Source organism: Lepisosteus platostomus, chromosome 1, assembly GCF_059453375.1.
Source record: "Lepisosteus platostomus isolate fLepPlt1 chromosome 1, fLepPlt1.hap1, whole genome shotgun sequence".
Classification (NCBI taxonomy): domain Eukaryota; kingdom Metazoa; phylum Chordata; class Actinopteri; order Semionotiformes; family Lepisosteidae; genus Lepisosteus; species Lepisosteus platostomus.
The window spans coordinates 1,245,643-1,268,910 of NC_142611.1; the positions used below are offsets into that span (position 1 = coordinate 1,245,643).

General features: G+C 47.1%; 3 protein-coding genes across 5 annotated transcripts in view; 2 read left to right on the plus strand and 1 right to left on the minus strand.

Annotated features, from left to right (window-relative positions):
• cep135 (centrosomal protein 135) overlaps positions 1–23,268 on the plus strand; it is a 133,950-nt gene that overhangs the window by 11,769 nt on the left and 98,913 nt on the right. Inside the window, exons 15-26 of one of the 2 annotated variants that reach the window (XM_088633582.1) lie at positions 119–270; positions 622–737; positions 1,107–1,261; positions 1,354–1,409; positions 1,972–2,140; positions 2,302–2,412; positions 3,056–3,241; positions 3,769–3,978; positions 4,058–4,260; positions 4,540–4,644; positions 5,260–5,415; positions 5,786–6,502. In XM_088633582.1, the coding sequence (XP_088489708.1) occupies positions 119–270; positions 622–737; positions 1,107–1,261; positions 1,354–1,409; positions 1,972–2,140; positions 2,302–2,412; positions 3,056–3,241; positions 3,769–3,978; positions 4,058–4,260; positions 4,540–4,644; positions 5,260–5,415; positions 5,786–5,807 (1,641 nt within the window). In that variant the 3' untranslated portion in view covers positions 5,808–6,502. Of the gene's footprint in view, positions 1–118; positions 271–621; positions 738–1,106; positions 1,262–1,353; positions 1,410–1,971; positions 2,141–2,301; positions 2,413–3,055; positions 3,242–3,768; positions 3,979–4,057; positions 4,261–4,539; positions 4,645–5,259; positions 5,416–5,785; positions 6,503–23,268 lie in introns of those variants that run through there. The other variant, XM_088633591.1, reaches the window with a different exon arrangement.
• On the minus strand, positions 8,959–12,119 carry chst14 (carbohydrate (N-acetylgalactosamine 4-0) sulfotransferase 14). Its single transcript, XM_088633734.1, has 2 exons — positions 11,486–12,119; positions 8,959–10,060 (listed from the first exon to the last, which is right to left on the minus strand). Exons 1-2 carry the CDS (start codon positions 12,107–12,109, stop codon positions 9,242–9,244), a joined length of 1,443 nt encoding a protein of 480 aa, XP_088489860.1. The 5' UTR covers positions 12,110–12,119; the 3' UTR covers positions 8,959–9,241.
• Positions 12,314–23,268, plus strand: part of cracd (capping protein inhibiting regulator of actin dynamics) — a 39,723-nt gene continuing 28,768 nt past the window's right edge. For both annotated transcript variants that reach the window (XM_088633567.1, XM_088633559.1), the window contains exon 1: positions 12,314–13,897. The gene's annotated coding sequence lies outside the window, so the exon portion shown is untranslated. The remainder of the gene's footprint in view (positions 13,898–23,268) is intronic.

A 23,268-nucleotide genomic window follows, 5' to 3' on the forward strand; every position in this document is an offset into this window, starting at 1 on the left:
AGAGAGAACAGCTAAAATTATTTAATTTAGAAATGAATGGGAAAAAAATGCACTTACCTGTATTCCCTGTAATAATTTTGAAGGCTTTGATACCAAGGACGCGTTTTCTTTATTCCAGCTCGAGAAAGAGAGATCCGAGCTCAGATCTCAGCTGAGGGCTTTAAAGGAAACCAAGGCGGCTCTAGAGGATGAGATCAAGGCCCAGGCCAGCTTACTGGCACGCACATCGGAGGAAGCGTCTCTTCACAGGGCAGAGACTGGCTCCTTGAGGTGATGTATCTCAGCAGATTTCTGTAACCTGGCAGTGCCAGCCGAGCATTGAGGAAAACTGACTGTGAGCTGAAGAGGGTGGTCGGCATGTCTCTGCCTTCCTTGAAATAGATGAACACGTTGTTCATCTGCCTTGCCCGACTCGCAGTAATGCCCCACATGTGCATTTCTTTCATCACGTTGTGGGAACCATCATTTCAGAGTATCTGTTAACGGCCGCGTTCTGCGGTAACATTGCGGCGCTGAGTAGGGAAGGTGAGGCTCCTGTTCCGAATGCCCTTTTGTTTTCTTGATCGGCAAGGGTACAGTTTGTCTGTTGTGCTGTGCTCATGTCTGAATGTCCTGTTGCAGGCTGCTGAAAGAACAGACGGAGCAGTCCCTTTCAGACGCCCAGCGCCGCCTGTCTGTGAAAGTCAGCGAGCTGCAGAACGCTCACGAGCGGATCCGACAGCTGGAAGAAAGAATAGGTGACCTCACTAACAATATGAGAACAGCACGGACTCTAGTACTCGAAGGGGCATTTTGTGACTTTTTCCTGCATAAGCTGCTGTTTTTAACACCAGTTCTAATCATTACAACTGGGGAATATAGAACTTTTTAAATTTAGGTTAAGGGCAGAGTTTAAAGAACTTTGTGCTCCGTAGTTACTGCTTTTTTGCCTCCAGTGAGACAGTGATCTTCCTGAAAATGCCCCTGTTGAGTAGTTTTTGAAAAATACACTTGGCTTTCTTTTGTCTTCATGGCTAAGAACTGTATTGGTTTGGCTTTCTGTAAATTTTTGCTTTTTACTTTTGTTTTACTTGAGTCTGTCTTAACATTCTCGTTCTCTTGCTCAGCTGGCTTGAGCAGGCATGGCTCCTCTCAGCAGGAGGAAGTGGCCGTGCTGCAGAAGACCATCTCTGCTCTGGACAGGGAGAAGGACAGCCTCCAGCAAACTGTGGATGAGAAGACCGAGCAGATCGCAGCCCTGGAGCATAATCTCACCAATAAAGTAAGGCTGAAGAAGCGATTGGTAAAAGAAAACAAAAGCAGTCCGTTTTCATCATCCTGATTCATTTAAACCTCGTCTCTTCGTCCCTCTAGGAAAAGGCACTGACCGATTTGGAGCTCACCGTCTCCGAGATGGAGAAATCGCTGGAGTAAGTGTGCATGAATGAAAGGAACCTCTGTTGTACAAAACAGGGTGCCTTCCTTCCTTGTTATTACAGTAGGCCAGGATTGAGTGTGGCAGTTTAAAAGAGAACGTTTTCATGTGTTCTTTGCAAACAAGGTTGCAGGCTTGGGGGCCCCTTGTCACCTCTGTGCTCCCTCAGACCCTGCCAGCTGTTATCTGATGTTACAGGGCACTGTGTCAGCTTACAGTGTCCAGCAGAAGATGGGATAAGATCACTTTATTAGCGATATACAATTTCTTGCATTAGGAATTTGTCAGCTTGCTCTCCGTGAGATACACAGACATGTAGACGGAGAGAGAAGCTTGGGGTCACAAGAAAGAGGGAAGTGTCTGGCTGAGAGACTTTCATCTTCAAAATATTTGCCATTTCTTCGGAGCAGTTTTCCAAGCACGGTGTTCAATACGCGTGCAGCGTGCCGCCGACGCCGGCAGCGAGAGACTCCCTGCCCGTTTCCACGGGCCGCCTTCGAAGTGTCCGCTCACGCGGCGCTTGTCCTGGTACCAAGACCGCGTCCTTGTCTCTCCAGCCGGCTGAAGGACGCCCTGGGCAGCCGCGAGCGCGAAGTGGCCAGCCTGCGCCGGCAGCTGGACGCGGCCCGCGAGGAGCTGGGCGAGGTGGGCCGGGCCCGCGAGGTCGCGCTGCGCGAGAACCGGAGGCTGCAGGACGACCTGGCTGTGATGACCAGGGAAAACCAGGTGCCGACGCGTGAACCTTGCCGCTTAGCGCCACCTGCTGGCGCCCCTGTTTGAACCGTTAATCAAACTGGCCGCTCAGTAAGGAGCGAGACGTTCTTAAATACAGGACTTTTCCTTGTGCACGGATCACATTCAGAGATGTCTTCCCCCCCCCCCCCCAGGCCATTAATGCGGAGATGGAAGAAGCTATGCATGAAAAGGATGAATTAAAGCTCAGGGTCCACAGTTACATATCGGAGGTCGCGAGAATAGAGAGCTTGTTGGCTGCAAAGGTGAGTCAGTTGCTACCTGTGGATCTCTTTTCATGTTTCTGAAAGTTCAAAACGTTATATACTGCTCGGAAAGGGGTGAAAATGTTAGAAATAATGTGTTTGATCGATCATGACTTGATGTGGTGGCCCTAGGTGGCGCACTCCTCAATAAGGTTCCGGTACCAGGCCTGCTGGGGGGGTCCGATTGTGAAGCCCATGACAGTGAAACGTAAAGCAGGAATGGCTACTGCTGCCGGATCTCTCGCAGTTGTGGAATCAGCTAGGCGCTCCTGGGATCAGTCAGAGCTGGTCAGGGCAGCCCCGATGACAGAGCATGGCACCACACACAGTGGGCAGTAGCTGGGAGGCTGAGGGTACCAGGAGATTGTTTAAGCAGGCTGTGGAGAAGGTGCCAGGAGATGGGACTGTACACCAGTCAGCGGCACAGGTTAGGGGGCTTCCTGTAGGTCCGATTCCTCTTGTGTGTGCCTTTCTGTATGTCAGCACAGGTACCCGAACTCCAGCTTTAACTAAGTGATCAGGGGTGTGTCCAGGCATCCCCGGGTGTCTTAATTAGAGCCGGTTATTGTTCTGGCTGAAAGGCCTGCTCCCTCAGTTCTGCCCAGCAGTCAATGTAACGCGCTTGATCGAACTCCTGTGAAAGGAGCAGGAGAACCGGGACATGCTGGAGAGGTTCCGCCTCGCCCACAGCCAGGCGGAGGACTGGGAGCTGAAGCTGCAGCAGGCGGAAGGGCACAGCAGCTCGATCCGGCTGGAGCTGCTCTCCGCCGACACCGAGAGGAGACACCTGCGGGAGCGCGTTGGCAACCTGGAGCGAGAGATTCAGGAGGTGCGGAGCGGCTGTGGCACAGCTAACAGCCCTTAAACCTTCTCTTACAAACGGGTTTCTTACCGAGTTTTTAGTTTTTCCCCTGGATCAGGAAAAGGCACTGTGTACCTCAGGGTCTCCTCCGTGCGACAAAGGGGCAAAAATGCGAACAAATATTTTCCTTTCCGGAGAGAAGCATGAATGTTTTTATGTCGGTCTCCACTAACTTCAAATAGGAAATTCTGATTTATATATATGTATATAAAAATACCACATTTAAACGAAGAAAAAAAATCTTCAAAGGTGGCATAGCAGCTATCCCAATGGTGTATAATATAGGGGATTGTATTTATACTGTAGAGTGCTGCTTTCTTTTAAAACAAAGTTATTTTAATGTCCTGTGACTCTGTGCAGTCTAACTAGGAAACAGTGCTCCAGTTGATGTGCTTTAGTGGGCACATGCGAACAGTAAAATAACTCCAGTGTGTCCCAGAGTCACAGTTAGTCATCTCCACGTTCTTGTATTCATTGATGGTGGTTTTGTGTAGCACATGAGTGCGCAGCAGGCGTACGAAGCCCAGATCACCACTCTGGCCAAAACCATGTCCAGGCTGGAGGACGAGGTGAGGGCGGCGCACGAAGAGAGGTCCTCGGCACTCGCAGATCTCGCCTCTGTCCGCGAGCTGTGTGTCAAGCTGGACTCCAGCAAGGAGATGATGTCTCGGCAGCTCACTTCTAAAAGCATGGAGTACGAGAGGGTAGGTCTCTTCCTGGAGAATTGGTCTTGCTCTCCAAGAGGTTGTCGTGAAAGTCACCGGGTGGGTTGCTGTGTTGCAGGCCGTGGGAGAGCTGGAAGACGTGAAGTCCGAGGCAGAGCTTTTGAAGAAGCAGCTGTCCAGCGAGAGATTAACCATTAAGAATCTGGAAACACTCCTGTCCACCAACCGGGAGAAGGAGTTCCAGATCCACCTCAGTTCCCACGAGAAGGAATCGGAGCTGAAGATCCTCAGAGACAGGCTCACCTTAGCCGACAGTAAAGCGTGAGATGTTTGATATATTGCCGTGTCTGATTACCTCTTTTACACAGGCTTCTGTACTATAGGAAAGTCAGTGTGGCAGAGTGTTTACTGCTTGTTTGACTGCTGGTATTTTTAGACCTTTCGCTGCTGTCCTCAAAGAATTTTGTTTTAATTTTATGAATAGGGTTGGTTGTCACGTAAAGTGACACGCATATTTTGAAGTGAGTCGCAAAGCACGTTGCATTATGAAGCTCATATTGAAATTCTAAAGACTGACCGGGCTTGAAATTGCCTTCACAGAACAAGCCAGACAAGAGAGGTGGCCCAGCTGAGAAGCAAGGTCACCCAGCTGCAAACCGAACTTGATGTTCTCAAGCGCCAGCTGACCACCGAACGGTTCGAGAGGTACAGACAAGCGACGGGTTAAGACACAGCTTCCGGTTCGTGTTTGGAGCCTTTTGGCCCAACTAGCTCATGGGGATATTGATATTGGTTAAACTATAGAATACGTCAGTTACTTACTTTTTTTCTCTCTCCCTTCCCAGCTTTGCTCAAAACTATATTGTGAAAACCCAAAACTAACTGAGTTCTCCTACAGGACACAGACGGCTAATAACTGTTCTGTAGGAAACGCACAGCAAGCATTCATCTTAGAAAATGGTTATAAGGGCTCGTGATAAAGTAAAGATTGACATCCTATTGACAATAGTCGCTCTGATGCAAGACTGCTGCAATCTCAAAGTGACCCTGTTCTCACTATAAGAAAGGGAGAGTCTAGTCACTGCATTCCACGTGCCTGAGCTCTGCGAAACCCATGATTCTCAGCTACAGGCAGCTGTTCAGCGGGATCTGTACCTCATGGTCTATAACTTAAAGCATAGGCACCCAGTGTCGCTGCTGCGCTGTGCATGTTCTTCACACTGCTGTGGCTCGCATGAGGTGTCCATCTGTGTGTGTTTGTATATATGAGCTGTGCGTGAGTCGGCCCTTTACTGCTGTTTTGCTGTTTGCTCCGCACAGGGAGAGAGCGGTGCAGGAGATGCGCCGACAAGGGATTTCGTTCTCCTCCCTGAGGAGCTCCTCTCCTTTGAGCTCCTCCCCCAGTCCGCGTTCCCGCTCTCCGGAGCGCTCAGCGCTCAGATCGCCAGAGCACGCAGCCGAGAGGTCCCTAGAAAAGTAAGCTTCCTTACCATCCCTGTCATTTAGGCCTCTGCTTTTTACAGACGTTATCGAGTCTTATGTTAAGAAATGGGTTCCGGACTACAAGAGGGAGCTCCTTTGTGGGTACTCCTCTGGACACATTTCCTGTGTTTTGTTAAACAAGCCTGAGTTATGAAAACGTTTGACTTCATTCTTCAGCCCTGCAGAATTGTTTATCTTGCTTATCCTTCCTGCCACTGCCGTTTCTCTCAGTGTTTTGGGAACCTGCAGTTTACCCCTGTAAGGGGCGATAATCTGTTGCCATCAGCACCTGTGTATTGGGTAGCCCAGTATTTTCTTAAAACAAACACGCACACGCCACTAACGTAGAGCTCTTCCTTTTCAGAAGTGTGAGCTTTAAAGAATGAAGAATACGAAGGCCCAGGGGTCAGCTCTCAAATCATGCTTGTCCACTTTCTGCCACTGTTCCTGATCAGCTCCTGCTACTTACAGTCCTAGTCATTATAAAAACATTCATGTCTCAAACACTAATGATTTCAGTCCCATAAATGTTTGTTAAAACCCTTTTAAATGCATGTAGGATTTATATTGTGTGTCTTTTATATGTTTGAAATAAGGTGAGTGAGACGTTTTTTATAATTAATTTCAACACACTCTGAAATTGGTTAAACAGAATGAAATCAGTGCAGCTGTAATGGTGCTGTCAGAAAGTTATTACATGAGATGTTCGCCAAAGGTGACCTTGAGAGTCTCGCTGAGAGTGCAGATTTCATGTCTGTTGCTTTAATAATCCGGTGGCTGAAAATCTAAGCCTGTTGTCTAAACAGCATGAGCTTGGAAAAGTCCACTAGTGGCATTTAGCAATATGTTATAAAACAAATGCTACACGAGACGTAACTTTTAAAGACGCTTGCCCTACCCACTTCTTTCTCAGAACGTGCTTTTCTCTGGGGGAACTTCAACAGGGTACTGCCTGGTGATGCAAGCATGCCATATTTGCGGTCAATATTTCCTGTAAAAGTTGAATTGTTACGATCTAATCTTGTACATGACTTTGTGATGTAAATCTGATTATTTATACAAATAAATTAACTTTTCATAATTTTGCTTTGGTATGAAAATGTAAAATAAAATCATAGCTCATCCTTTTACTCCTAACTTTCCAATAATCTAGACACAAGTTTGTCACGGTTTGGTCATCTTCAGTGCCTTTTACAGCTGCATATCAAAAGGTTTGACATTGGTAAATTTTCCCGCCCTGTGAAAGATTCTGAGGCCCAGAGAGGAGCTGGAGGAGTGCCGAGTGGTTCTGTCTAGTGAAGTGGCAGCAGCCGGTGTCTCAGCTGATGTACGAATGGAACCATGAGGGGGCGTCTCCTTCATAAGGGGAGTCGGACACCCTGGGAGGGAGCTGAACGAGGACGTCGAGTTGGCTTCTGGACATGAAAAGCCTCAGCAAATCACTCAGCTTCCTCGTGGCTCCTTGCATTATTACAGTCAAGCAGATTGGCACCTGAGAAAGTTTGATTCTATGTAGGGGAACACCTGAAGGTGACACATTCACATATTTTAGGCTAAACGCGCTGGAATGAGTTGGTTTGAGCAGGGCTGTCACCAGCATAGGAGCCCAGTCCTCTTGAGCAGTGAATCAAGGTTTTGTTAGCCATCCTGAGGCATGTCTGAGATTGCGGCACAGGCATGCAGAACGATGTGTTGCTTTGTGGACAACAGCCCAAGCAAGCAGAAGTAGTGTCTTCTGGGTTTTGTTCCCACTCACATTCTAAGTTATATCGCTGATGTAGTTCATTTGCTGCACCGTTGTTTTTACTTCCAACCAGACTAATGAGGTGACGTACAGCTAAGTGCATCTTTTAATCACCTTAATGTCCACTGTAATCAACTGTGAAAAATCCTATATACAGTATGTCTAAGAAGATAACCGGCGAATTCTTCTGACTATTCAGGTAGGAACAAAAACCAGAAGCTCAAAGCCCCTCTGTGAGCTTTGAGACCCCTGATCCTGGTTTATACAGAACCTCACTACATGATCAATGGAGCTCCATTGATCAAAGTTAACTTGTTTTGTGAAACAGGTAGGGATGGGTATGCTCAGGAGACCTCCCTTCACAATGCTTTTTTCTTCATCAACTTTACGAGTGATTTCCAGTTGCATGTCACTGGTTCACTGCATATGGCTATGGATTGATTTTGATGCTTTAAATGTCACCACAGTGCATTCCTACTGACTGCAAATGTGTCAAATGAATAAAATGTAGCTGGAAGATGTTTCAGGTTTTTTCAGTGTAGCTAACCATTATAAAGTATACTATTCTATAAATGCAGTCTTCCTAAAGCACTCATGTTACTTATCTGACGATTTCAATTTAAGTTACATACAATGTTTTACATGACCTGATTTGCAATTCAGGTCGGAGTCATAAACAAGCTACAGGGTTTGCCATTGGTTTGTATTCGAGATTTTCTTCTTGTGGTCTTACCTTCTGCTGGCAGTAATGGAATCATCTCCATTTCCATCTGCATTGTTGTAGCTTGAAATCAAGTTTCTAGTTTTTTTTAAATAGCACCTGCTGTACAGGGAGAGGCTGATAACATCTTCCATTTAAGACAGTAAGTGGAGAAATTAGGTGTTTGAATTGTGAAACCCTGGAGACAGTAGCCTAAGTAGAACAAGTATTCCATATGTCTGGTCAGATCTGAAGTAGAAACTGGTTAAGGCTCCCACTGCACAGCAGTGCAAAATTCTCTGATCTCCTAGCAAGTATCTAGTTTCCAGGCTAAAATAACAGAAAATGGTGGCATTTAATCTGTGTGCCTGTCTCTGCACGAATCTAGTTTTTCATAGATAACACCGATTTGTCAAGTTTCACAAAAATAGACACAAACTAAAAATGATCTTATCCATTGCGTTTTGTCTGAAAATTACGTATACAGCAAACATAAGGCAATAACTTCAGAAGTAACAAATACTGTCAAATCAATTGTTGTCAAAATGTTAAATGCTTTTGAGCATTCAACGGGAACAGGCATGTTACTGGAAAACTCACAGCAGCCTCTCCACCTAGGACTGGGACACTACACAGCTGTCTTAAACTAGAAACTGATTTTAAATAGCACAGCTAATGCTTTAATGATTATTCACTTACTGGGGCTTGGTACTAGTGCCAGCCTTTATTTTCCTTTCCGATGTCTAAACTGAGGCAATACTTAAAAGCTTTTTGAAGAGAAAAATGTTTCTGGTTCCCATCGGACCGTTCTGCATCACTGTTGTGGTACAGTTGTCTCCTGCTGGATCTCAGACCCATAATTAGTGCTCCTCGCATCCTCTCCAGCGGTGGTGTATGAAGAGGGCTGTAATTAAGATTATATTGGGCGTAAAAGCTTTATTGGGATGCAGACAGGCAAAAGAAGAGTATAAGCTCTGTGATCACTCAGGTGAAATAAAATGGGTTGCACCTGTTGGAAAGGGGATTCAGGCACTAGTGACATGATCGCTTCAGATTTTGTGAATTGCAAAAACACAAATTAATTTAAGAGATGTTAAGAAAAGGCACCCAGAGGGAGCACTTTATTTCCATTATAATCTTTATAAATTGATAGGTCGCTAAAACAACTTATCATTCAACCTTCCGACCTTCAACAGTGATTGTAATATGGCACTTGGTCTTTTTTTGTTGTTTTTCCCTGTTTTATGTACAAACGCACCTCAATGCTGTAAAAAAAAAAACACAATGTAACATCTTAACCATTTATATAAAAGATTGCTAGCCACCAGGGTTAGGAAAAATAAACGTATCACAGGTTTCCTTCAGAAAATGTCGCCTTAATGTCTGCAAAACTCATTGGTTGTATTGGGAAGAGGATAGGCGAAGAGGGAGAAATCCAGTATGTACTTCGGGAGCAGCTCCCTTAGCAGTTTCTGTGGCACGCCGCACAGGTAGTAGTGCACCGTCTGTGCCGTCACCGGTTTGTACCAGGTTTGCCTTTCGGGGAACTTGACGTGGGGGGCCGCGCCCACGCGGTGCAGCACGTGGCTGGCGTCCGCCTCCAGCCTCTCGTAGGCGCCGATGAAGTTGTAGTTCACCGCGCACGGCTGACACAGGTTGTAAATCGGCATCCAGTGCTCGTTCATGCGCTCCACGTCCTCGTCCAACAGGTAGCGCACGAACTCGGTGAACGTGACGTCGTCCCCCGCCGTGTTCCCCGGGTCCTTCCTGTACCTCCTGGCGATCTCCACGCCGTACTTCTTCTGGTAGGCCTCGATCTCCCCGAACTTGTTCCTGTAGGCCGACAGCAGCCGCTCCATGGGGTCCCTCACGAACAGGAACTTGAAGTAGGTCTGCAGCCGGTGCCTGATCTCCTCCGGCTTCAGGTCTCCCAGGAACACCAGGCCACTCCTGTGGTCCATCTTGATTTTCACTTCCACGTTCTCCAGGGTGCCGCCCAGGACCTTCATGACCCGCTTCCAGTTGGAACAAGCGACTTTGGGCACGTAGCAGTACAGGAACTTGTGCTCGTCGTTCACCAAAATGTGCTGAAGGACGGTCTTCCTCTGGAGGGGACTCAAGTCCCAGACGCTGTGAGGCATATTCTTCTGGCTGCAGACTGTCTTGATGGTACGGTTACATATTTCTTGAATTATCTAGAAAGAAGCAGACGACAGTGGTAAGAGTTCTACATACTAACGAATATTTATACCACTACAGGTGTTTACTCACGCCCTGCTTCAAGCCAATATTTCATCCCGTTAACTAGCTTGACCACTTTCACCAATGAAATATAACTCATTTCCCGGGGTGCATGTTGTAAAGACCTAGGTGCACACGACACGTTCCTCTTTCAGAAGGAAGGTCTCCTGGGTGAATGGCAACCCGGTGTGAATCTGCGGTCTCCCCTGCGCTGTGGACTGTGAGCTGCGGCCATCTGCAAACACCTTACTGAGCTTCACAATGCGTCTCATGAGACCGGCCTCTGCCAGGTTTGATTCATAGAACACTCACAACTGAACTCCAGAAATAAAACAAAAATGTACGTCATCAAAATCCAGACATTGAACTGAGACCTAAGTAGTCAGTGGCCTGGAGACATCTCTAAGGTTTAGCAGGAACAGACAGAACTGAAGAACATTTTTGAACACCTAGCCTTCAATGTCACGAGGCTGCTATGCAGCGCAAGAAAAAAGACAGGTATAGTTGAGCGATTTGATCCACTTTAAGTTTTTGGTTTTCTTAAATAGTAACAACTAAACTCATATATCCATGCAACTTTGCTAGAAATATGTTTGGAAGATGCTGGTGGAATTTCCCCAGGTGTGTGGCAGAGTACAGGAGCTGGTTAGCCCCAGTCCTGAGCAGAGGAGAGAAGGCAAGGGGTCTTGATCCAAGTACTCAAAACCGTGAACATTCTGACGAACACAGGGGAGTGCCTTCCAGTCCACTGACTGAACGAGTCCACTCAGGGAGGGACACCAGTGGAAACTGCAGGGGTTGTGCATTCAGGGCAGAAAACAGGAGGCAGGTGCTGCTTTTCACACAGGGTGGTGAGTATTTGGAAAGAGATCACCTGCCCTGTTGTATGATACATATTGCCAAGGGTTCTGCAAGAAAGGCTAAACCCGTGAGATATGTCGGATGGACATTCTCTTGTGCAAAATCTCTCTTTTTCTAATTCTCTAATTTGTAAAATGTACCGTTGTATCTTGACGAAGTATTTGCAGGTACATTTGCTTTTGTCGGTCCTCATAAGATACAGAGACGGTGCCTTACAGCGGAAGGGGGCCAGTTTTAAGCGGCACAAGACGCCTGGAAACTTGTGCGCGATCGCGCATGCGGCCGGCGGCAGCACCTGGGTGACCACTGGGAGCCCGGTGCGCCAGTTCACGGAGTTACCCTTTCCGAAACTGCAGCAACAGCAAGCCCCCACACTCTCTTCGCGACCAAGGTTTCTGATTTTAAAGCCACAGCGGCTACTTTCACGCATCCACATTTCACAAGATAAACTCCTGCTGCCACTATATGATCAGCCTGCAGGAGCGGTAGAAAAGTGTCTTTCGCCAAACCTGCGTTACCTGAGAATCCGCGTCTGCGGCGGAGTCTTGCGTTCGGGTGTTCCTCGCGTATTCCGCCCTGCCGCCGGGACCCCGGGGCGACGGGGTGTCCATATTATTCAACATCCCCTTTTCTATCATGAGCAGCAGGCCGCCGGACGCCACGATCACCGCAAACGTCAGCACGGACGGCAGCACCGCCGAGCTGCGTCTCAGCGAGACGGAGCTGACTGGCGGTCTCCACTTCAGCGCTGCCCCGCTGCCCCGGTGCGACGCCGGGTCCTGCTTGCGAGCCGACATGACGGACCCTCGCCGTCGCCCTGCCCGCCGCTCGTCTGCGCGTCGGCTTCCAGCTCCTGAAATAACAGCGGGGGGGCGGATTAGCAGGCGCCCATCTCTGCAAAGTTCAGCTCCTGCTTTCAGGCTCCTTCTCGTGTCGAGGGCTGCTGCTGCGTGTCCAGAGGCGCAGAGGGGGCTGCTGGGAATTGCAGTGAGAAAGTTTTGTTGTTGCAAAAAGAAACGAGGACGCGCTGGAAGAGCTCTGAGACTGAGCAAAGGAAGTAACAGGGTCAGCTGTCTTACAGTACATACACAACTAACCCGCGGAAATGAGATACTGTTGTGCTGCACTTCCCCTGGGTCCATTAAAGCTCTTTTTACGAGAATAATTCTGTTGTGAAATTTTGTTTATAAGTAGACCGTTATGCAGTGGTCACCGCATTAAAAAGAATTAGAGATAGCTGCCCTTTTCAAAGGCTGTAACTCATTTCGTCGGGAATAATGGGAATAATACTCTTTGATAGGTATGAAAGCAGACAGAAAAGAGGGAAATGCGAATTGGCAGCACACTGATTAAAGCAGAACCTGCTTCACCGCTCGGCTGGAGTAGAAACTGTTCGCTGAGATTTCCCTATTGCACCAGCCACGTTGTGTCATTGACACGGCACTGTGTAATATGGCTTTCTCTGGAAGATTGCGGATTGATCCATTTTAGGAACAACGCGGATTTGCGTGTTTTTTTGGGAGTCTCTCTTTGATCTGTTTTACCGTCATCATTACCGGTTGTTTTGCACATTGTCTGTTTAAACTAGATGGTTTGCTGTCACAGGGGTCCAGCAACACTGGATTTGAACCGACGTCTCTCACGGTGGACTGGAGTCTCTGGAGCGGCACTAACAATTTGACCACAGCGGGTCTGAACAAAGGAAATAAACGGTCTTATTATATGGTCTTTAAAAATGGGTGATAAACAAGCCGATGACATTTGAATGTGTGTGAACTTTCGGCATTATTCTGACCACCAGGGAACAGTGTCTACTAACTTCAGAGAAACCGAAAGGCCGGTGAATACTGTTCATAGCGCTGCAAATCTTAAATCTTTAGAATTCAGATTGGTTTTTTTTCGGTTTAAGTGGAAAATACTAAATGTTATTTAAATATATGTTGAAAAGACTCCGCGTTCGCTAACCGGTGTACAAAAGAAACGAAAGTCCCGTCTGATGGAGCATTTTAAACATACTGTACATACTGTGATGAAAACTACCTTCTGGGATTCTCAAGACGGTTTTCAGGCTGGTAGTGCCACGTAGCTCTAAAATAACCGGCAGTTAAAAATAGTTCAAGCTACAAAGCTAAGGAAATAGACTACGGATTCTTTAGGACCGATCTATTGGTGCTAAACATGGAAACTTGTACCATATACTGCACATTCAGCCAATTAATCAACGATTTATAGCAAATAGAGGCATTCAAACAATGAATCAGTTAATGCCCAGATGTCTAATTTGCAGTGGGAAATGTCACTTTTACTTTATTTAAAATTCTAAAAACAGGCGGACAAAAACTCCCTGCCCGCGGTGTCGTCTTGAATGCGGTGGCCCAGCACGACAGATCTGTGGGGCCCGTGCAGTTGAAGACGTTGTTGTTGCAGGGTTTAGTTACCCCGTGTCGTGAACCAGGGGTCAGGGGGACGGGGGGAGGGGGGCAGTGATTAGGGGTTGTTCTCCCAGATGAGTAGCCCAGCATCACAAAAATGTCACCGCCCACCCCGCGCCCCCCCCTCCCCGCCGCCACCGCACAGCATCTCATCGGACTCGGCGCCTGTGAAGAGGTGACCGGCTCTGCGAGTCCCGGCCACACCCTCCCCTCTCCTCTCCCCTCCCCTCTCCCGCAGGGCTGGTCCTCCTTCAGCCGCTCCTGCCCGACATCCCGGGGAGCCGGCGAGCGCAGCATCAGCACCGGACGCAGCAGCAGCATCAGCGAGGCGAGGGAGGCTGAGCCGAGCCCCGCTGGGGTGGGAAGACGGGCGGACCGGGATCGGAAACAAACAAAGAGGAAAAAATAAATAAACAGCCGTACAGATACAGACCGCACACAGAAACAAAGCGCCGGGAGCTGGAGGCACAAAGACCACAAGCCCAGCCCGTGGATGAGGTAGGACCCCTTTATTCGTCGGAGCAGCCCTGGGCTCCTCCGGGGCTCCCCAGGGTGTCGCCTGCGCGTCTTTTCTTTTCCGTGGATGAAGGAAAAACCTCGGAGGTTTTTGTACGAGGCGCATTTGTATTTGGCAATCAACAATCAGCAATCAACTCCTTGTGTAGCACGACGTTTTTTTCGCAGGGAAAAGCTACCTATTAAGTCGAATGTCTGGGTTTTTTTTTCAGCGTAGGTGAGGAAAGATTTGTTTCAAAAGCGGTCTTTTTCAAGACGATGTGAAGCAACCTCCTTTTATCCCCCACCCCTGTCGTGGGCTATTGGCTCCCTGCTCCAAAGCTGAATTTTAACGGCTTTACATCGCCCTGTACGTCGTTGACGCTATTTGCCTGTGAATTAGTTTCCTTACGTTTTCCTCCAGCAAATACAAGCATTTGAGGTCTGAGGAATCTGCCCTGCGGATCCTATAGATGAATGAAAATGTATGTTTCGGAGCACCGCGTTGATAAATAATTCAGTTGTAATTAAAAGCGTAATAGGGGTTCACACTCCCACCGGTGATCTCCATCATTCTCTTGTCTGAGTCTCTGTTCCAGTTCGTGTGTCAGAGAAGCGGCGGTCTACTTTACTAACACAATAGGACATCGTTCACTGGTCTCTTCTGGCTCACACAGACAACACACGCATTCAAGAGAAACAGAAAATGCTTCAACCAGTTTCGCTGTTTCACTGGACACCACATGCGTCATTTATCGCTTAGGCCAGAAATATTTAGTCGCTTTGATTTGATGGCTTGCTTAAGTACCAATTTTGTTTAGATGTTAAACGCTCCTTGCGCTACGCCTTCTGAACTATGGGACTTAGGGTAAAAAAAAAAAGAGCGGAAAATGGATCTTGCCTCCCTTTTTTAAGGTTTATCGCGCAGTTTAAACAAAACCCCCGGAATAGTGCGATAAGTTTGAGACATTTGACAGTAGCGCTGTGAATCGATGGTCTTGAGGTGGTGGGGGGCTGGGCAGGCCACAGCTATTGACAATAAATGGCGTGTTAACTGCTCCCACGTCGGAGTTACAATTCATTCAGCTGTCAGGATATCGGGACAGGCAACGCGGGGAGTGGCAATAATGTGGGATTGGAGTGGTTTAACTCTAGGTTAGCCACAAAATGGCCTGATGGTGTCCTCTAGGGAGCAGGCCAAATGTTAATTAACAAATGAATATATGCCGTCGGTGTTCAAGCCTCTGTGGCCTCGGCGCTCAACACTGCTGCTGCCTGTCCTCGATTATGGAGATGTGTACGTTATGCCAGTGAAGTGGTGTGAAGATGGGATATGATTATTGGCAGTCCTGCACCCAGGGGCCTGCGGATCGTGTTGCACACACCGTCAGGCTCCTCGGCCAGGGGTCAGCTGTGGCTTTGGACTCCCCCGGGGTCGCTGCCCCGCTGGGCGGTGTGGGGGGAAGGCGCCCGTGCTGAGCTGTCCAGTACGCCGTCCAGTAACAACCCCCCCGCACTGCATCAGGGGCAGGGTGGGCCGGAGCCGGTCCCGGGAACGATAACAAAGGCGATATCCGCAATGGGAAAATACCGAACCCCATTTTTCTGTCCTAGCCGGGACAAAACATTTCACCCCCACAGCGATACCCAGGAGCTAAACAGTGATCTTCAAGGCATTGCCATGTCGGCAGAGATCATCATAGAGGCTTCCTTTCACCGCGCAGGTCGGTTGCAAATGGCTGCGGCTGTCCAGGGTGATATTTTTATCACTTCTTTTCAGTTGTTTGCCAGACCACAAGCATTGTTGCAGTTCGTTCCTGTTTTATACATTATAAACTATGATGTAACTATGATGCTGACCAAACCATGGTCGTATACAGTATGAAGTAAATGGTAAAAACAGGTGCTCATTCCAAGGAATAAGGTGTCACCACCGAACACCTGTGTGGAAACGCCTGTCTTTCGATCTGTCTGATGGCAGCGGTTCGATCTGCTAGAAATCGATGGCCTGTGTTTTGGGCAATAGAATGGGTGCAATAGAACGCACTTCCACTGCTGAGAAAGGCATGGACCTGGAAGGGGAGTTCTGAAGTTATTTAAAAGCCGATATTTCTGATTTTAATCATACGTAGGTGGTATTGTGAAGTGCTGTTGCCACTCATTACACCCACTGTTTCATGGGAGGCAGACTGCACCCTCTCAGCCCCTCACCTCAGATCAATGCCTTTGATTGGCTCTGACCACGAGGACAAGAGTGTTGCAGGAGCACAGGGCCATCTGCCAGGGCTGCAGGGGGGAGGGATAAGGGTTTGGTCTTGTGTGGGTGCACCTGTCTCTGGCTCAGAAACCTACAGCAGTACATGGGCCTCGTTTCCAGGTCAGAGGCTTGTCTTCTGTCCTGGATGCTCCTTTCTAAAACCCATTTCAGGAACACAGGTGTCACTAGAAATGAAACACACAGTTGTCTTCGAAGAAAAGCCTCTTTTCACCACAACTATAATGGAGAGGAGTTCAGCCTAGACTTGGGTCACCCTCTCACCTACAGTTTTCATGCACAGAATACTTACCTTCTCCAGGCAGGAAGGAAGATCCCAGCTGTGTAATTTGAGTGCCAAGACACTATTAGTGGGCCCCAGACCAAGCACGATGAGAAACGAGAGACTTTTCTGAGGCAGGAACATTTTTATAGAATCTTGCTCCCAACTCAAACACAGGGTTCAGATGAAAACTCCTAAACTGACATGCCACACGAATGTGTATTTCAATTTCCAAAAGAAAATTAATTTTGCGTGGAAGGAAAAAATATTTTTTCACATCTGTAATATACCCTTTTTTATTTAAAGATCTGTTTCTGAAGTACTTGTTTGTAGGTAATGAAACATGAGCACACTTTCCGTGTTTTGCAGTTTTATTTTCCCAGAAATGTCTTTGTGTTCGAAGTGCAATGATCAATCAGTACATCTTGATGCATATTTACTATTAACCTCGGATTAATTGTGGCATTCTTGAGCAAGTGATAAGCCAGTCCCCAGAAGCTAAGAGGGTATTATCTAAAACAAGGGTGGAAGTGTGTGGTTTATTTCCCTTATACGACAGTAATCTCTGAAAAGTCTCGGCAGCCTGTGATGTGTGCTGCTGGTCCCAGTAAACTCGGCTCAAAGGGTTTCTCAGCCATGTGTTCACAAGCTGTGTTTGGTCAGTGGTGTCTTTAGGAGGCCAGTTACTTTGAGGCAGGTGCAGAATCTTCCTGTGTCACAAGTTGTTGCCTCCTGGCTTTTTAATATCCTCTTTGACAAATTGACGACACGTGAATGAGTGTCATGTTGAAATCTGCATTCCCTGATGACATCATTTATAAATCAACCACCAAGAGAGGAAAGTCAGATGAGCAAAATGGTCTTTCTGTTTGAATGTAAAAACGAATTATTGGTCTTTGTGTGTGTAGCAGTGGAGTGTGGCTAATTAGGTATTAGTGTTTCTTGATTGAAACTTGCATCGGTCAACATGTTACACAATGCGGGCATAATGAAAGAAAAAATGTATTTTGCTCCCAATTCATGGGCCCTGTTCTTCAGCGTGATTTAGACCAGGCTTTGGACTGTGGTTTAAAAGCAACACGTCTCAGATTCTTTGCATTTGTTTGTGCTTATTCTAGGTTTTTTATTTTATTCTGAAAATAAATCTTTCCTTGTTTTTTTGACAGATTCGATCTTTTCCAAGGGTACTTCTAAGTTAGTTGTGTCCGCTGCCGTGTGACCTGTGTGCAGAATATTTAAGAGTTAATCAAAGAGTCAAAACGTAAGAAAGGAAGAAAATGAAAATGGAAGGAAAAACTGTCTCCTGCTCTTAACAATGAGCTTCAGATCACCGTGATATATCAGCATCAGAAACGCGCCTGGCTGACTGGAGGCTTTGTGCTTTGGGGAATTTCCAGTGGACATCCCTGAACAAGGCAGGATGATATACATTTGGCGATGCCAATACTAGTTCCTTGGAAACCCAGGAAAGTGTCATGCAGCGTGTTTTTATTTTGCATCGGAAATAAGATGGCCTCAAAAGGTTTTATTTTACTTCTGAGCGATACATGCGTCTCTTACGTGATCTGTGCGAGTTCCTTAGTTCACGGGAGTTTGGCGTCTGCTGTCAGGGTGACATTCCCTGAGGCAGTGTCCCCGATTTAAAGGCTGTGCCTAGCAATCGCTTCAAGCTGTCTCCGTCACCTGTCCACCGCAGTGGTGCTTGTGAATAACCAAAGGAGCTGGAGTTTTCTTCTTCTACATGTGCCTTGCTTTCTGTGTGGCACCCGTTTGACAAAACCTGAAACCTGCAGGTTTCCCCTGTTACACTAGTCTAAAGATCAAAACAAATAGTTTTCTTTTTAATTGGGTAACTAGTTATTTGGTTTACAACAGATACGATTTCATCGTTAACACCTAGGTGATATTTTTCACTTTCAAAGGCACCTGCGAACTTAAAACCTCCATAACAATACTTGAATTATTTTCCCAAGTGGATGGCGAGAGATTTAGGACTGTTGTACTGTAATTTCCAATTACAGCAGACGTCCACGACTTCTGCCATGTCTGTGCACTAAGGGGAAATATGCTCATTAGCTGAGCCACGAACACTAATGATTAAAATGTTGGAGAGAGCTCTGCTAGCTAGAGACAGCAGGGTGTGCAGGAGCACCCATAGGAAAGGCAGAGGTAACCCAGTGACTGCAGACACACTGGAGAGATACTGGAAGAAGAGGTCCTCTCGGACAGCTGTCCAAAGACACCTTCCCTCCCTCTCTGCTGCTCCACGGGCGCCTGGTTCTCCTGAGCTGCCCTCAGTACAGACGGAGCAGATCCTCGTGGAGCTCGATCACGGCTGCCTTGTGTGTTTCCGAACACACGGTACCTTTGGAGCAGTTTGTGCGGGACTGCGTGACCCTGACTCTGATCTGTGGTTCAGTGTGAGCGGGACTTTCTTACGTAGACTGTCCTCTTAACATCTCCTTAGCAGAACCGGCACAGCCTCTCTCGTGGGCCCTTGTGGCAGCTGCACCCGGTGTTCCCGGAGAAGTACAGGTCCCTTCGGAGCCAGCTGTCACTCAGGGCAGGACCAGAGGGAGCCCACTGTCCACCTGGGGGGGTCCGCAGGCGGGGGGTTGCATCTGTAATCTTAGCCTTGCTGTTGATGCCCTGGTGGTGGGGGAGGACACGAGGCAGGGGCTGGGGTTATTTTCAAGGCGTGGCTGGGACTTCACTGTCCACCTGCACAGGACGTCCTCACATTGACTGGGAGTGGAGCGGGGCTGCTGGGAGTGACCCTGGTGAGGAAGAGTGTGCTTCAAGGCAGCGAGGTCTCTAGGACAGGCCATGCCTGGTGGTGCCGCCTCATCTTTCTCCATCGCTGACCACTCTGCACTTACGTTTAGGAGAAGTGATGCTGATTTCACAGCCAGTATTTCTTACCCAAGCCCTGTCTGTGCATTTTGCTCGAAGTCGGCAGTGTCTTACCATCTATGAATTGCCTTCATTACTCTCTGCTCTCCTCCCCACTGATAGCTGATGTGTGGTGAGCGTTGTGGCGCACTATGGCTGCCGTCGCATCATCCAGGTGGGGCTGCACACTGGTGGCGGTGTAGGGGAGTCCCCATTACCTGTAAAGCGCTTTGAGTGGAGTGTCCAGAAAAGCGCTATATAAGTGTAAGCAATTATTATTATTATTATTATTATTATTATTATTATTATTATTATTATTATTATTATTATTATCTCCTTACACTCTTACTGTGTCGAGTCCCTTGTGGTGACCTGGTAGTGCTGCGATCAGGCCACACTCTCCAGACAGGATTACACATTCCCGTATTTAAAGAAATATGACGTTTATCCACTATTGAGTGCATGGGGCTATTCGAGTCAGGGTACCTAATAGGGGCTGAAGCTCTTAATAAGGTTATTATTTTATTAGCTTTTGCTCGATGTAGCAGAACGCTGCAGTAGCTTGATAGCCCAGGTTTGCCTGGTTCATTTTGCTGAAACAAGGCTGATTGAGAACTTGGCAGCGGGGAATGTCCCTCCATCACCTAAGTGTTGTAAGCAAATGTTTCTTCAAGAAATATTATTGTTGGTTGTCAGAGATGAGATATCAGGTCTGAAAAATCTGAAATATTAAACCACGAAACCGTAAACATTTTTTAGTGCTTTTTTCTTGCAGTAGTCATGTAAGTGGAGAAGGAGCTAAAATATATGGATTTCATTTTAAAAATACTCACTGATTTACATATTGATTCATATGTACAGTTAAATATGTCCTTTCTGTTTCTCGTAATGTCCTAATTGTGAAGCACTGGACAGTCTGCTTGCCCACACATCATTTTGCACACACAGAGCTTCCAGGATGCAGATCAGGGCTGCCGGGCGTGTCAGTGTGCCTGCAGGGATATCTGCAAACAATCCTTAGTGTGTAATGCTTGTGATTTGCCACCTCTCTCCCCATTTGTCAGTAATATGACCCCTTTCTGTTGGGATGAACCCAATGGGCACCGTAGTGGCACATGCTGTGAGCTCAGTACAGAACAGTGTGCCTGACCTAACTCTTCTGCTGAGAAATGGCAATGGTTCCTTGCTGTTTCATTCTTTAAAGTCTACCAGCCTTTTAATAGATTTTGAGATTTTAATTAAAACCTCAGAGTGAGCTGTTAATCACAGCTAAGTTAAATTATTTCTTCTGTGAACCAGAAAGAGCTTTTTTAGTCCTCTTAAAAATGTTTAGTGCTCAGGAGAAGAAGGTTAGATTCCTGACCATTAAGAGTGTCAACATGACGGTTTTAAGAAAAGCCACACATCCAATTGCCTGTCTTGTATTTTAAACCCCTTTCTTTCTGTTAAAATCCTTTCCTTTAATTCACTTAAATTTCTCTATAGTTTTGAATTGTGTATTTTTTCTTACGATAACTGTACAAAAAGATCTAACCAGACCTTGATTATGTTAGATGTCAAAAAATACTAAAACAGTTTCTAAAACTGACCCTTCTGTCTCATGAGAGTGGTTGACCATCGAAGCAATGCTGATGATTCTAGTGGAGCTGCTCTGTGTTCAGTTTGAGTCCAGCTGCATCATGTGTCACTGTGCAGGAAACACTCAACAGCTCTGGAGCACTGCTTCAGCTGTGCTCTACCCCCCTGCTATATTTTTTTTGGGGGGGGGGGCTGTGGGAATGTATTTCCTTTAGATGTTTAGATTGGCTCACAGCAAGCTAATCTTTTCATTTTCAGCCTGTGACAGCTGCAGTTCTGGGAAGACATTTGAATCAAGCTTTTTAAAGAGAAAAGGGAGACAAATATTGCTCACAAGCAGAGAGTGTCATGCGAGATCACCGGTCCCTTGTGCAGGCGGGCTTGATCCGGGGTTGTTGATTCCATAGTGGGTAGTGATGGTTGAGGGGGCAGGGCAGACTAACAGTGGCTTCAGGGGGTATGAAGAATGAACCTCAGTTAAGCTGTTTTAATTGCTGCAATACGCTACTGTATATCCTTCTGATTCATCAGTGTAAAAATTCTCATTTAAAGGATATTTCATTCTAATGCAAAAATGGTCTTAATGACATCATTTAATACATTTACATTAACAGACGCAGATGGCAGATTAGTGCACCATTCTGTAGTAGGTGTCACTGCAGTAAGTATAACCTGCAGACTGAAGTGTGATTCAATACGAACATGAATAAAAGGAAAGATACATTTCTCTGCCAGGTCCTGTTCTGGAGGAAAGTACCTTTTTCTGACTGGAGAAGAAAATATCTCAAACTCTCCTTCCCATAGCTGTGACTGGAGTGTAGCAGTAATACCTGAAAGCTGAACAAAGTGGACAGGCTGTGCTTCAAGATGTATTTACACTTACTGTAGAGTATCTTTAAAGACATCTTCTCTCTATAATTGAGTCTCCATGCTTCTGCAGCAGGAAAATGTCGAGTTTTGCCAATAACATTGATGTTCACAGTTTTAAAATGCCCACTAAGACCTTCAACTATAGTAAGTGTTTTTATGTCCCATGGAAGCGTCTTTTAGTCCCGCTCTGAGCAGGAACGTCATTGTAAATAACTGTAAATCTACCGGAGTTTAGAAGAAATATGTCACCATACTTTTCTGTATCACGTGTAATCTTCCTCAAATAATTGGTGCAACAGAAAGATCTGTAGATGATCTCTATACTTTTCTGCCAACAGCAGCAGTAACTCTTTGACTTGTGGTCTGTCTGTTCCGAAGGGGATTTGGTGGTGATGTGCAGTTGCCCTGCCTTGGGGAAGCCCTGTCTTCTCCGCTGTCGCTGAGCTTGCTCTGGAGCTGGTTCCCACATGGCGCTGGGAGCTGGCCATCTGGCGTCCTGACTGCACTGGGGTCAGGGTTCTCACCAAGGAGACACTGGCGAGCAGCTGGTGAGCCAGCCCTGCTGGGTGATGGGCGAGAAACGGCGTTTCTCACACCAGTCTCTAGAGAGGCTGGAATCTGCAGAGCTGCCATGCTGAAAGACTCAAGAGAAGAACTGATCTCAAGGTTCTGCCTCCCTGTTGCCCGCAGGGGCTGATTCCTACAGCACATGTCTCAGCAGACTGAGGTGGAGAGGGTCTAAATATTTTTGCTGGAATAGGTATTTAACTTTTACAGTAGTCAGTCTATTCAGGAAGCACAGAGAAGTATCGCACTACTCATAAATCAAAACCTAACTGTTCTTTTCTGTACTTATACATATTGGACTGTGCTGCAACTCAGCTGGTCATCTATGTTACACTCAGTATACACGCCGGGTATTTCTGTCACCCTCTGATCTCTACTATCTTGGTTATGAAATTATTCTCTGCCTGCTGGCGATCTCCTGTCGTCTTCGCTGTGCAGAATCGTGTTGTTTCTGTTGTGGTGGCAGCAGGATTGGAGCTGGATCTCCCCCTCCCCAGGGTGCTCGGTGCCCCAGTGTTTGTCCAGCAGCCCTCGGGGTCCTCTGGGCGCCTCAGCGCTGAGGAGCCTCTCCTGGCTGGGTGAGCCGGCTCCTTCAGCTCGTCTCCTGCTGGTCTTCCTCCTTGGCCTTCCCTCGCTGGGACTGGCTCTGACAGCATAGGAGCACGACGGGCTGTCTGCAACTGAGCAAGAGCTGTGAAACCTAAGGGCCTTTGGAAGGGGACGGGAGATAAACGAAGGCAGAAAAGGTTGGTTGTGGAGCTGTGGTGGATATTTGCAGATCGCCGAGGCCGTCTGTGAATCCTGGGGGCACTAGAACTGTTCTGGAGAAAATCCGCCCTGTCCCAAGGATTGTCATGTGGACAGGAGACCATCTCGGATTATCCGTGTTTTCTGCCAAGAGTAACTATTGTTGTGGAAGCGATAAATATC